This window comes from Anastrepha ludens, chromosome X (assembly GCF_028408465.1).
Source record: "Anastrepha ludens isolate Willacy chromosome X, idAnaLude1.1, whole genome shotgun sequence".
NCBI lineage: Eukaryota > Metazoa > Arthropoda > Insecta > Diptera > Tephritidae > Anastrepha > Anastrepha ludens.
The window spans coordinates 21,984,982-22,000,006 of record NC_071503.1 but is presented as its reverse complement, the minus strand read 5'-3'; the positions used below and the strand labels follow the sequence as shown (position 1 = coordinate 22,000,006).

Here is a 15,025-nt window from a genome sequence, read left to right as displayed (position 1 = left end):
GTTCGTTCGTCTCCGAGCTGCCCCATAGAGTGTGCCTTGCGTTGGCATCGCATCCGAATAGCAGGTTCTTATTTCTAGCTTCACGCACCAGCCGACGAGCCTCCTCGGGTGGTGCTGGCCGATCATGTGCCATGTAGATGGAAGCCAGTATGATGCCGACACCGTCAGCGGCTTCTACCTCCACAGCCGTCACATCCTGTGAACAATATGATGGGATTAAAAATATGTTCAAATGTTTCTTAGATACAATACAAAATCTGGGGTTACCTTCAGTCCGTTTGTAGAAAAGGTTGTGGTGGTTTCCAGTAAACCCCTTCACCTCGGTGCTCCGCACCCATGGTTCCTGGAATAATGCGATGTCGACATCCTCCTCCGCCAGGGGAACGGTTAGGTTGTCCGTTGCAGTCCGCGAGTGCTGTAGGTTTATGTGGACAACCTTGAGACCCATGCTGCTGGTCGCCTTACAATTCGCCAAGCTGCACTCCCGGGTGCTGCTCGTTAGCGCCATCGTTTTAGGCAGATCCGGCGTCGTCAAGTTGCAAGCCCGTGAGCAACTCGTTGACGCCGTCAACCTCGTCCTGTTCATCCTCCGGATTTGCAGATCGGAATATCTTCAGTTGCGTTTTCCTGACGCCGAACCGAAGTTTATTGTCCACTTTTTCCAGTGGCTCGATGCTTCCCTCCGATATTCGGAGATGGAAGGACACACTGTTCTTTTGCGAAGCCTCCGCTTTGATGATGGTCCAGTCATCTATCGGAACAGTGTGGTTGTGTGCCTGCAAGTATGGAATTAGTTGCTTAGCTTCGAACTCCATGTTCGGTATCCAGATGCGAGCCTTCGGCCGTCGAGGGATTTCGCGGGCCGGGACTAGTTTGAGCCTCAAACCTTCCCAGTCGCTCTGGATCTTGCCCACAACTGTTTTCAGGAAGTTAAGGGAGAGTTGATCATCGCACTTGATCACCCTGTATCCGCGGATCACCTTCATTGAATCAAATCCTGGTACATGACGCTCCGGGTTTGCCATGATGTCATCGACGACAATGCGGGATAGCCATGCCTCGATTTCGGACCACTTATCCGATGCAGGTTTACCGCGGTTAGTTATTTCATGAACCAACGCTATTTGCAGGTGATCCCGTGCCACCTCATTAAATGTGCGTTTGGTTGGTTTTGGTCTTGAAGCGGTGTGAACCGACACTTTGTGCTTCTTCGTAGGTTTGTCGCTTTCGTCTTGCGAACGATTTCGTTTCACGGCTTCTGCCTTCTGGGTGGTCTGGAACGCCAGGTACTCATCGACCTCCTTTTGGCACCTTGCCTTATCGACCGCGTCCTTCGAATGAGTTTTCCCTTCAGCCTCATTTTTGTTTATTCTACCGAGAATAGTCACAAACCTCTGGTAAAGCTTATACCTGGACGGGCCTCTTTTAACGTTTTGACGCTTTTGCCCCTTGGCATCAGCGGATGTGGATGCTTGATTTAAGGTTGATGGCGTGCTGTGGCCCAAAGCTTTGCCATCAACCGTCTCTTGGCTGGAGGCCAAGAGTTCATCCTCTGAGGAAGTTCCCAATTTCCTCAGTTCGTTAGTGTCGGTCCGTGTTGTCTATTTGTCCATCTGTTGTGTCAATGGGTGCTTGGCCGTTCGTTTTCGGTTTGTGTCCGTCCGTTTTTCCGTGTTCTTGGTAGCGTTATCCGAAGTTTTTGTTTTTTGTTGTTTGTTCATTCTGTTTCTTACGGTCACTTGCCCTTCCAGAGGGCTGCACATGTCGCCATGTGCGGTGACCAATAAGGATTTAGAGGAAATAAACGGTCCGCCATGGCAGTGCCCCATACCATGGTAAGGCCACCGTTACAACCTGAGGCGGCCTGGTGTCAGGAGGGCTCCGTTAAAAGACAACCTAATTTTATCCCCCGGCTGCCAAACCCTCCCAATAGGCACGGGTCGCGTTACACCTTGGGTTGAGGGAGTTTTTTTAACGAAGTTTACGTCTTCGACCTGTGTGGTTCGCGGGAGACCTACGCCGAGAGACCGTTCCCCAGAGAGACCATCCACCACCTGGGGATGCGCCCTATAGGGATAACAGGTTGCCCCAAGGGGGTGAACGAACCACTAATTATTTAAATAACAAACATGTTTTTTCGATAAAAGTGCAGTAACGACACATGGCAAATCGGTGTACGAACCACAATGAGACAAAGAAGAACGATCGAAAATATCGTGAAAATGTAGCAAAAACTTAGTAAAAATTAGAAAAAAACTCAAAATTCGGCAATCAAGACAAAGGAGATTTGACGCAAGAAGAATGGAACAAGCTTGCAAGAAGGGAACAGCAGCTGGAACAACTCAGACTCACGTATGTCGATTTACAACAAAGACAAAAGCAAGACCAAGACATTCTGAGCAGGACACCTAAAATGTTAATCGTCTTTCAATCTGCACAGGCCAAGGAGATATAACCGTGAATTCATTTTTTAGCGGCGTGAAATACCTGATATCAACACTACAAAACGAAAAGCATAAGAAAGAGGTAGCTAGAGCTATATATTATAAAACCATCCAGGGTGAAGCAAAAAATTCAATTATCAACATACCCGAGCCGGATAACTGGAAAATCTTCAAGGACACATTAAAGTTGAGATACAAGACGGAAACGCAAACTTATCAGATCTGCAGAAGAATCGCCAATTTACGAGTTAACACAGTAAGTCAATTAATTGATAAGATTCAAAGTATTAAATACAAAACTGATGAATTGATAGTATATTATAATGATGAATTTGGCATAGACTTAACAAATGTAGATAGCTTGTTAGTAAATACTATTAAGGAAATAATACAAGGGACGTTATTAAACCAAATTTATGAACAGAGAGAATTAAAGAATATTTTATATTGGGAGGTTGAATTAGTTTTAAAGGTTTTTTTCAAAGATTTGGGGCTTTATTGTGAAAAAACGGTACAAAATATTTTATTCGAAGTATTGGCCATCGCTAGCTACAACTTTCGCCCATCTTTCGGGCAATTTCCGGATGCCGTTTCTCCAAAATTCTGGCCGCTGCTTGGCTATCCATGACTCAACCCATATTTTGGTAGCCTCGTACGAGGAGAACCGCTGGTCCGCCAAATCGAGACTCATATGCCGGAACAAATGATAATCGGAGGGAGCTATGTCTGGACTATACGGCGGGTGGGGTAACACTTCCCAGCCAAGCGTTCCAAGGTATTTTTTGACAGGTTGAGCAACATGCGGCCGAGCGTTGTCATGTTGCAAAATAACCTTGTCGTGCCTTTTTACCGTTTCCGGCCGTTTTTCTTTCAATGCCCGGCTTAAACGCATCAATTGCAGTCGGTAACGATCCCCCGTGATTGTTTCGCCCGGTTGGAGCAGCTCAAAATATACGACGCCGACCTGATCCCACCAAATGCAGAGCATGATTTTCTTGCCGTGAATATTCTGCTTGGCCGTCGACGTTGATGCGTGGCCGGGCAAACCCCATGATTTTTTGCATTTTGGGTTATCGTAGTGGATCCATTTTTCGTCGCCAGTCACCACCCGATGCAAAAAACCCTTCCGATTTTGTCGCTCGATCAGCAATTCGCACGTAAAAAATCACCGTTCGACGTCGCGCAGTTTCAACTCGTACGGGACCCAATGTCCTTGCTTTTGGATCATTCCCATCGTTTTTAGACGCTTGCAAACGGTTGATTTATCAACGCCCAATGATTCAGCAAGCTCTTCTTGGGTTTGGCACGAGTCCTCGTTTACCAATTCCCCCAATTCCGCGTCCTCGAACTTTTTGGGCTGGCCAAGACGCTCCTTGTCTTCGGTGTGAAAATCACCACTTTTGAATCGTCGAAACCAGTACTCACATGTTGAAATCGACGGAGTATGGTCTGGGTAGGCCTCCTGCAGCAATTCACGGGCTTGGGCTGTATTTTTTTTCAAATTGAAGCAGAAAAGCAAAGCTTCCCGCAAATTGCGTTTCGACGGCATGAAAGTTGACATACTCGGAGCACGAAAACACTGCGTTGTTTATACTTCAGCGAAATGACAGATACTGATAAACAAAGCCTAGGGATGAGGCTTTGTCATGAATATATATTCAGTATTGCCAACGCGATAAAGTGATAAATAGCGCCATCTGTGTGTCACCTTTAAAACTAATTCAACCTCCCAATACATAATGAACCAAAAACGATTTGAAGATACGTGTATGGAATACAAGCCATACTGGAAAGAAGAAAAACATAGAAATCAGTACCAAAATAAACAATAATGGAGTACAAAGAAATGGAATACAAATTTTCATAGACATGAAGAACTAAGCAGTTTTAATAAGAATAACAATAACAGTACTAATAAAAATAATAATTCTGGAAGATACAGATTTCAAAATAATGTAAGAGATAGCAGATTTTCTGGACAATTTTAACAACTAGGGAATCCAAGACCAAACTCTAACCAAGCTCGTTGGAATCCTCATAGGTATAACCAACCAGAGCCCATGGAAATTGACAATGTAGAAATAGTAAAATAAACAGTTTTGGCCAAGATCGCTTAAACTTAGGTAGGCAAAGCGCTGAAGGACCTGAAATTAATAATACCATTTTTTTTTACGAGACAGCCACAGAATGCCTGCCAAAAATAAAATTAAATATCGAAAATAAAGAATACGTAGCACTAATAGATACAGGTGCCAGTCTTAGTTTAATTAATAAGGAAATAAATGATTTAATTAGACTAGAAAATTGTGAATTGAATTAATAATATTGAAGTCGAAGTAACTATGGCAACAATACATTCAGCACAAGAAGTTTTCGTGAATAAATATAAAACTCAAATTATCTTTACGAGTAATAAAACATAATTATAATTTGGTACAGCAAAAGTTAATAGATATGTATTCAAATGATGGTCAAATTAGATTCATAAGATCTACCATGAGAGCAAGAGACATTGATAAAGAGGTTGAAACTATTAAAACAATTTCATTATATCATGTTAGGGAAAGTATGCATTCAGGAATAATAGAAACTTATAACAACATTAAAAATAAAATATATTACCCAAAACCTATCGAATTAATCCAAATTTTAGTAGACCAATGCGATCTCTGTCAACAAGTACAATACGATAGACGTCCAATTAAAAATAAATTTCAATTTTTACATCAGAAAAAAACCAAGTTACACATTGATACATAGGTAATCAAGGATAATCGTTTCTTAACGACCGTACACAAATTCTCAAAATTTGGGGCAGCTCACGCACTGAACGATAAAAATCCGATTACAATAATCCAACAATTAGAAGAAATTCGTAGAAATTGAAAAACCAGATAAGATTATAGCTGATAACGAGTTTAAGGCGGCACGAATTCAAGAGTTCTTGAGCCAAGTATTCAACTGCATTTGACAAAACCCAAGAGTCATACTGGTAATGGAGACGTAGAAAGGATGCATAGGATGTACACTAGCAGAAAAATTTCGAATTTTATACCAAACAAAAAAAGAACTTCCGATAAAAAAAGTAATCCAAAGAACAATAAGAAATTACAACGATCATTTTCATTCAAGTACCAAGTATACCCCGAATGAAGTTCAATACGGAAAAATAGAGAAAGCAAAAGTTAGGAAGAATCTGGAAGGTAACAAAAGAAAGGTCATACAAAGACTAAATAAGAACAGAGAAGAATATAAAGAAATTAGAGAAGAAGGACACATTAGAAACTATAGGGCAGTCAGACGCAAAGAGCAACCGAAATATAAGAAAGCAAAATTAGACAAAATACACCCATGTAATAGGAAGAATCTCGAAGGTACCAAAAGAAAGGTCATACAAAGACTAAATAAAAACAGAGAAGAATATAAAGAAACTATAGAAGAAGGACACATTAGAAACTATAGGGCAGTCAGACGCAAAGAGCAACCGAAATATAAGAAAGCAAAATTAGACAAAATACACCCATGTAATATTAAGTGACCTTTGAAATTTTCAGATACAGGCAATATTAATGACAATACTGATACTCGCATGGATACCACTGACTAGAGGGATGATGACTACAGAATGGTTGACAGACCAAACAGGATTTATTGATATTTACATAAAAAAACCAGGAAATTGTTTGTGAATCATATATAAACATATGATTAACCTAAATGAAAAAAAGAGATCGTAGAAAACATAACGGAACACATAAACTTAATAGATGTGGAAAATAAAAATTTACTTCAGACAGAGATAATAAAGACTAGAAATAAATTAATGGCGTTAATACCAAAACAGAATAGACGTAAACGTGGACTTATAAATGGAAAAGAAGTATGTCAAAATGGTTATTTGGTACAATGGACGAGGAGGACAGACAGAACATACAAAACCACCTATTTCAAAATAATGACATAACAAAAAATAATAATCAGGAAATATTGATTAATGACTTTTTCAATGACATTCTAAACCATTAAAAATCAGCTACAAGTAATAATAGAAAACGAAATAAGTTCTATATGCAAATTTTTAAAGACAGAAAACAAGAGAAATATATTTGTATTTAGAACAATTGAACTATTGTCTTTTTAAACAGTTGGTTTAAACCGCTGACGCACGTTTCGTGTTTTGTTTCACTGTCAAACATCTTCAGTTTGGTCTATAATTTAATCATGAATCGTCTTACAAACGAACAACGCTTGCAAATCATTGAATTTTATTATAAAAATTCGTATTCTGTTAAGAAAGTTTAAAGTCGAAAAATTGTGTTCAACGACGAAGATCATTTTTGTATCAATGGGTACGTAAATAATCAGAATTGTCGATTTTGGAGTGAATATCAGCCAGAAGAATTGCAAGAGCTAACAATGTATCCAGAAAAGGTCACAGTTTGGTGCGGTTTATGGGCTGGAGGTATCATTGGACCGTACTTCTTCAAAGATGCTACGAATCGTAACGTAACTGTGAATGGTGAGCGCTACCGTCAAATGATATCTAACTTTTTTTTGCCCAAGATGCAAGAGCTTGACTTGCATGGCATGTGGTTTCAGTAAGACGATGCCAAAAATTTTATTAAATGGTGTTACGCCAAATGGCTTAAAGTTTATTTATTAATTTAATTTAATTTATTTAATTTAATTTTATCAATATTATCATAATTTGCTAAATTCCATAATTTCTCGTAACTTATCAATATTAAGCTTACTGTTTTCAAAAAATACGGGGTAATTTTTGTATATGAGTTTAAAAATACCACTATATATTTATAAACACATAACGTAACATAGCAATACATATTTACTTTAATTATATAAATTTGAACTTAATCCGTTAGGCTAAGAGACTATAACAACTTGAACTCAGGAATAAAGAAACCACTTTTAAAGTTACACCGAACGCGCTCGCAGTTTATTTTTCTTTCGCGTGATAGAAAGTAGTCTACAGGCAATTGTTGTATTCCCGCATTTCCCAAGTAAAATAATTTTTTCTCTTAAAAACGCTTAAGATTTTTCATGGCGCCCGAGCAGGGACTTTGCAACTGCACCACAACTTTCGCATGCATGCCATGCACACGACGAGTCCGCCAGATCGGGTTATGTTAGCTACAGCCGTAGTCAACGTAAAAGGTAGCTCCGGAGAGTACCTTCCTGCACGAGCCTTGCTGGATTCTGGATCCCAGGTGTATTTCATGACAGAGGATTTGGCGCAGAAATTACGAATTCGTCGCGAAAGTACGACCTTAAATATTATAGGCATTGAAAACGCAACCAAAAAAGTAAGGACGATATTAAATACGTTTGTAAAATCGCGGGTCATAGTTATGAGTTTTCGGCACAGTTTTGGATAATGCGATCCATTTCAGCCAGCCATCCAGATCGTAACGTAAATATTAATGGCTGGAAAATTCCTGAAAACATTAGCTTAGCGGACCCAGAATTTCATAAGGCTCAAAAGGTAGATCTTTTGTTGGGTGCTGAAACATTTTTCGAGCTTTTAGCTGTAGGCCAGATCAAGGCCAGCCCCAATCAGCCAACATTGCAAAAGACACTTTTAGGCTGGGTTGTGTCTGGCAAATACGCTTCCAACCAACGTCCTCCTCCCTCAGTCAGTAGCACATTATGCCATACTGAAGAAGATCTAGCAAATATACATTCCATTGTCCAAAGGTTCGGGGCGTTGGAAGAAATACCTTCAGGTATTTAGAGTGTGAAAAATTTTTCGTAAAAACTACTAAAGTTTTGCCGTCAGGAAGGCTTCAAGTAAGACCGCCTTTCAAAGATGACCCTCAGTTACTCGGTAATTCCTATGAAACCGCGGCTCGGCGGTTTCAGGCCCTGGAGAGAAAGACCTTGAAAGATCCAGAACTTCGTCAAATGTATCTGGAGTTCATGAATGAATACATCGAATTGGGTCACATGAGCCCAACATATAATAACATCCCGAGTGAGCCACACTACTTTATTCCGCATCAATGCGTTCTTCGGCCTGAAAGTACGACGACTAAATTACGTGTTGTTTTCGACGCATCAAGTCGTACCTCTTCTCAAATTGCGTTGAATGAAATCTTGATGGTTGGGCCGACCATTCAAGAAGAGCTGTATTCAACACTTCTTCGTTTTCGCTTGCATAAATATGCATTTACGGCGGGCATTACAAAAATTTACCGCCAAATTCTCATGCACGAAGAAGACAAAAATTTTCAGCTTGTAGTGTGGAGACGGCATTCCTCTGAGCCACTTAAAATCTTTCAACTTAACACCGTAACGTACGGCACTGCGCCTGCTACATTTCTCGCTACACTGTGTTTAGAAAAGCTTAGCGAGGCCAATACAAATATGTATCCACTCGGCTCAAAGGCCATAAAAAGAGTTTTCATGTAGACGACCTGCTTACAGGATCCGATAATTTCGAATCTCTAGATCTTATTAGAAGTGAGGTAGTTAAAATATTAAAATCGACAGGATTCAATTTATCTAAGTGGTTTTCAAATCACCCATCATTTTTCGATTGTGAGAATTCTGAGAAGACCTGGATTGAGTTTATCACACAGACTCCACAAAAACACTTGGAATCCATTGGTTGCCGAAGGAAGATTTGTTTCGGTTTGTCTTAAATGACAACTTTACCTGCTTACGAGCCACTAAGCGAAGCATATTATCAATTTCGGCTCGTCTTTTCGATCCTCTTGGTTTACTTGCCTCACTAGTTACCAAAGCAAAAATCTTATTGCAAGAGCTTTGGCTGCAAAAACTAGATTGGGATGAGTCGATTTCATTGCGCCTCGACACCAGCTGGGAAAATTTCAACGCCAATCTCTTGCAGCTACCATCAATAAGCATTCCTCGGTTTGTACATACCGAGTCGAGTGCAAGCTGCCAAATTCATGGCTTTTCCGTAGCCGCAATACGAGCTTATGGCTGCTGTATATACATAAGTAGCCAATCGGCTGGTGGAATGAAATTTACGCTGCTTACTGCAAAGTCTAGAGTGGATCCGCTGAAGACTAAATCTCTTCCGCGTCTAGAGCTCTCGGCAGCCCACTTGCTGGCCAAATTGTGGTCACGAATAGCACCAATGTTGAGTCGGCCAATTGAAAAAATAAACTTCGCGACAGACTCCGAAATTGTTTTGCATTGGATCAAAACGCATTCATCTAACCACAGACCTTTGTTGCAAACAGAGTGTCCGAAATCCTAGAGTTGACGGATAAAGCTACTTGGCAACATGTGCCAACTAAGCAAAATCCCGCGGATCAAGTGTCTCGGGATTGTAACGTGGACGAATTGAAAAATTCTATCTGGTTTAGCGGTCCACAGTTCCTCCTAGAAGACCCTGCGTTATGGCCAATAAACACCCACTTCCAGCTCTCTCCAGGAGACGAAGCATTAGCGAAGAAACGGAACGCAAAAGTTTTAGTTACTCAAGCAAATGAATCGCATCCAATTACGGAACTCACCAAACGAGTATCTTCTCATCAAAAACTGCTTCGTATTGTCGCTTACATATTAAGATGGATAAAATGGATAAAACGCATTAGAACCCCATCTGCGACATTCACACAAATACTGACGGCTGAGGATATTAAATTAAGTTTCCTCAAAGTCATTCAGGTGGTTCAACATGTTGAATATGGTGAAGAAATTATGAAACCCACCAAAGGTACCACCCTACCCTCAAGTTTACAAAAACTTAATCCGGTTTTGAACAACTACTCGGAATTGTCGCTCTCGTTTAATTTACTCCGAGTAGGAGGTCGCCTATTAAATGCGCCTCTCCCATATAATGTCAAGTTTCCTCTGCTCTTAAGCAAGAACTCGCACTTCGTTACCATATACTTACGGTACCTACATTTTCGAAATCACCATGCTGGAGCAGAGGTATTGGTAGCGCTTCTCCGAGACCGCATTTGGCTGGTCAATGCTCGAGAAGCTTGTAGTCGTACCGTTCGAAACTGCACACACTGCTTTCATTATAAGCCGAAGCTGCAAACCCAAATAATGGGAAATTTGCCTGCCGATATGTGGAGTAGATTTTTTTGGTCCCGTATATACTACATTAAAACAGACTCCCAGTAAAAACATATATCGCAGTGTTCGTTTGTTTCACTTCAAAGGCAGTACATTTAGAAGTAGTAACAGACTTGTCTTCTAATTGTTTTATTTTCGCCAAGGTGCCACAACTAATTAATTCAAACTATCTTTATAACACCGGTTAAAGAGTTAATTTGCTTATTTTTGACAAACCACTATGGAAGAAGACCCCGAAAGGGGTAGAAGTAACTACTTCGCCATGTTAGGCGAAGAACCAAAAACTAAACGAAAAGCCTACAATCTAAACAACCGCTATGACCTTCCAGCACTAAGAACTTTCAAACCCGCAAGTACCCAACAAAACTTATCATACCCAAAATTCTTATTAATAAAAAGCAAAACCGAGAAATCAGTTAAAACCTACAATCACTTAACAATTTTAAACGCAAATAAGAAGAAGACTGAAATGCCGACATAACGGTGTTGCCGGATGCCTGGAAATGAAAACAAAAATATGAACAAAAATGAAGTATGAGGATGGGGGTTATGGTGCGGCCTTATTACACCCGCGCATATGGCGTTTTAATTTTGGGTTCAATGGTTTTACAACGGAAAGGAGCTCTACGCAAAAATACTGTGGATTGCGTAGCCGGAGTTGGACTGATGAGGGTTATTTCTTTGAAGCGCGGCCGAAGGCCGCCCACGCGAAAAGAAGTTCTACGCAACCACCTTATTAGTTTTACAGATATGATAGTCGAATTTTTGTGGAGAAAATTCGTTTATAAAAAGCATGAGGACCCGTGTGTAAAACTAATCGAAGCTATACAATACACTTATAAACCGGAAAATTTTGGCTTTTAATTACTTTATTGATTTTTGTGATACGCTTAATATCAATGTTTTTAAGTTGTATGTTTTTATTTTCAAAATTATTTCTTATTTTTAAATTGCAGCAAAAAATACTGCAGTTTTACAATCAACCCTCCACTGAACATCTCTGCATACGAACGTCGTTTTTATTTCAGGTGTATGGCAACACCAACTTTTCGCTAAAGTACAGAAATTTAACATTAAATTACTTAAAAACTATAAGGCTCTGGAGCGTGCGGTTTTCAGTTTTAAGATGGGGATACACCCCTCTATCCCTCCCTTTTAACCTTTTTCTTCAAAGCGAAAGACCTTATACTAAATTTTTTTCCAAAGACTTAAGCGAAGATGAAATAGAGAAGGTTTGAAACAGCAAGGCGCAGTAGAATGCAAAAAAATCAAAAATTACGTAGAGGGAAACCTCACCAACACCCCTCTGCACATCGTTTCCTTCAGCACCTATACCCCACCAAAAGAAGTGAACATAGGGTGGCTAAAAATAAAAGTTCAGCCATATATCCCATCTCCTATACAATGTCGGTCACACAGCTAAACATTGTACCTCTGAAGCAAAATGCAATGAATGCGCATCTAGCATTCACTACTCCACGCCTTGTTCAAAAGTGTTGTGCATAAACTGCAAACATAACCATCGTTCAAACAACAAACAATGCCCCACGTATAGAAAAAGGCAAGATATAATAAAACAGAAAATTTTAAATAAATTCTCTTTTAAGGAAGCTATTGAGTCAGTGAGCAAATACAACACAGAATACAGTAAAAATGTACCTGAAGAGTGCGTTGAAGAAGCAATTCAAAAAAGAATTAGGAAACCACAAACAACCACAAGCGAAAACAACAACTATACAAAATACAACTCAACAACTACAATCCGCTCCTAGAGCGCAAGCTGCGAATCAAATAAAAAAGAAAACACAGATCAATTATAATTGATAATTATCAACCAACTCTGCACTAATATCAACCCAATTACACTTAGATCCGATGGCAGACACCTTGCCGTGGTGCGGAGGCTTAGTCGAATCACTAACCAGACCTTACCAATGGATGATAGTGTTGTCACCTGAATACTTTCCAGTATTGAGCGAACGCACTTCATTCCCTTGGTTCGGGCTGCTTTTTGAACGATGACCAAGCTCTGCCCTGGGTCGGAACAAGGTGTTATACGACCCGTGCCGAGGTTCAGCCTGGCTGGGGACCCAGACCAAAAATAGCCCAGTCTCGATCGGAGTGCTCCGGATACCTGGCGACCTCCGGTTCTATCTAGCCTTACCTGTGCACACGGACCTCTGCACAGGCGGACCTCCCTTGTCCGACACTCGTGGGACCAAAAATGAATACGTCAAATAAGAAAAACATTTTTCACAAGGAGGTCGGTCCTCCCAAAAAACCAACAAAGGCGGCCTCGACTACTGCTACAGCCGTGAGCAAGGCAGTGATCAGACCGCCGATACTAGGAGCTAGAGGGGGCCTAAGCGAAAGGGCTGGTCCCAGCACGAGTACTGCAGGAGGCAGCGGGGGGCGAGGAGGCTTGGGTAAACCGGCCTCAAATCAGTCAATGGCAGAAGCTGCGAGGGCAACGCTGCGCAGGACAAATAACCCCCATCCTACCTCAACCTCTTATAGAGGACGGGGGTCGGCACCTGCTTCTAGGATTCACCGGCAGGTTGCCATAGAGGGGCCTAGTACCTCTAGGCAGTTCATAAGCGTAGAACGGGGGGGGGCCGGCTAAACATGTCCGCCCCTCCAAACAAAATTACTACGAAAAGAATGCGGCCAGCAGGGTCTTATTTAGACTAGGAGAGGTAGCAACAGACCAGCTAACCGAAGACCAGGCTAAATCGCTAGAGTGGGCAAAGGGAGTAATATCCGACTTGGGAAAACCGGCGGATGCTACTCCCAAAAGACAACGGTCTGCAGAGCAGACAATGGAAAGGGCCGCCAAAAGACAGAAGGTAGGTGGCCAAAAACACCAAACCTTTAGTGAGGTGGTAAAAGGCGGCGGTGAGATACTGGCCGTCATCGACAAAGGAGAGGAGGAAGGAGTGATTCCTAAGGAAAAATGGAGGTGGATTGAGGAGGCTATCGCCGAAGTGTACCTCCAGATCCTAGAGGAACACCCCGGACCTCCTCCCCTTTGTCATGACGCAGGCTGGTATCAAGGTAGAGCTAAACTCATCGCCTGCGAAGACACTAGGTCAGCCACGCTCTACAGGTTGGCCGTAAATAAGATAGGAGAGGTTTGGCCGGGTGCCAAACTCGATGCGGTCAGCAAGGACGAAATTCCAAGCAGGCCTCGAGCTCGAGTTTGGATTCCGGCCAAGCCGGCAGAGCCAAGCAAAATTGAGGAAATTTTCAAATCCTGCAACAGAGACCTGCCAACGCATAATTGGAAGGTAGGTAAAATAGAGGAGCCAGTAGAAGGTAGGCGACAGGTGATGCTCATCCTCAATGGGGAATCGCTCGGCCCACTGGCGCAGAAAAATAATGTCGTGAGGTTCGGGTTCGTTGACGCAACCATTCGAATCTATCGCAGCGACGAGCCAGCTTTGAACTCAGATGAGGAGAGTGACAAAGCCAGCTTGCGGAGCGATACTGCAGAAGGGTTGGCCAACAGCCAATGTTCAACCGACTCGGAGAGGCTGACCGGTGTGGGGCCGCTGTTTAACGAAGATGATCTCCTCGCTGACATTGAGGGTGGGGAGATCTCGGAAGAGGACGTCGAGGTCACGATGGTAGAGATGAAACGGACAGATTCTCATGAAGCTGATCCAAATTAATCTCCACCACTCCAAACTTGCGTCCGCGCATCTTTCCGTCCGCTTGGCTGCTGGTGGACTTGACATAGCCCTCATTCAAGAGCCGTGGATAAACGGCAATAAAATCTGCGGACTCGGAGTGAAGGGCTTTAAACTGATTGCCGTACAACACAGAGGTAAGATCCGTAGCTGCATCCTCGCTAAAAACAATATAAATATCTTCTTGCTCCCACAGCTTAGTAGCGGCGACATGGTAGCGGCAAGCATCGAGCTCGGGAAAACCGGTTTTTGGCTAGCCTCCGCCTATATGGCCTATGACAGGGATGCTCCGCCGGACGAAGTCCGTACTCTGGTGCAAGAGGCAGCCCGGAAGAATAAACATTTGGTTGTCTCCTGCGACGCAAATGCTCACAACATCCTGTGGGGAAGCAGCGACACTAACGCTAGAGGTGAGTCACTACTAGACTTTATCTTAGAAAATAGAATTAGTGTTTTGAATATAGGCTCAGAGCCGACTTTTGTTACCATGAACAGAGAGGAAGTTTTGGGCATCACCCTGGCTTCCGACATGTTCTCTAATCACATTAAAAGATGGCGAGTTTCAAACGAAAATTCGTTCTCAGACCATCGGTATATTGAATTCGAAATCGACACTAAGTCTCCCCAAGTTAGTCAGTTCAGGAATATACGGAAAACTGACTGGGGAGTTTACAATAAAAAATTAAGAGCTCTACTGCCAAAGAAAGCCCCCAAAAACCCCACTACTTGTGGGGAGTTGGATAAACTGGTTAATCAGGTAACTAAAGCAATGAATAGCTCGGTAGCAGCCAGCCGACCCAGAGGGAAGTCTAAACC

The 15,025-nt window shown here is 42.0% G+C and overlaps 1 protein-coding gene across 1 annotated transcript; it reads right to left on the bottom strand.

Annotated features, from left to right (window-relative positions):
* Nucleotides 1–512: 512 nt before the first annotated feature.
* LOC128869816 (uncharacterized) lies at nt 513–1,834 on the bottom strand. The gene is made up of 2 exons (XM_054112417.1): nt 1,744–1,834; nt 513–1,552 (listed from the first exon to the last, which is right to left on the bottom strand). The coding sequence occupies exons 1-2, from the start codon at nt 1,832–1,834 to the stop codon at nt 513–515; spliced, it is 1,131 nt and encodes a 376-aa protein (XP_053968392.1).
* Nucleotides 1,835–15,025: the final 13,191 nt, after the last annotated feature.

What these genes read in the sequence shown, in the direction of transcription:
- LOC128869816 (XM_054112417.1), bottom strand. Translation starts at nt 1,834, where the DNA reads ATGGTATGGGGCACTGCCATGGCGGACCGTTTATTTCCTCTAAATCCT. An exon ending in ATGTGCAGCCCTCTGGAAGG is followed by an intron (nt 1,553 to 1,743) that starts GCAAGTGACCGT and finishes GAACTTCCTCAG; the next exon opens with AGGATGAACTCTTGGCCTCC.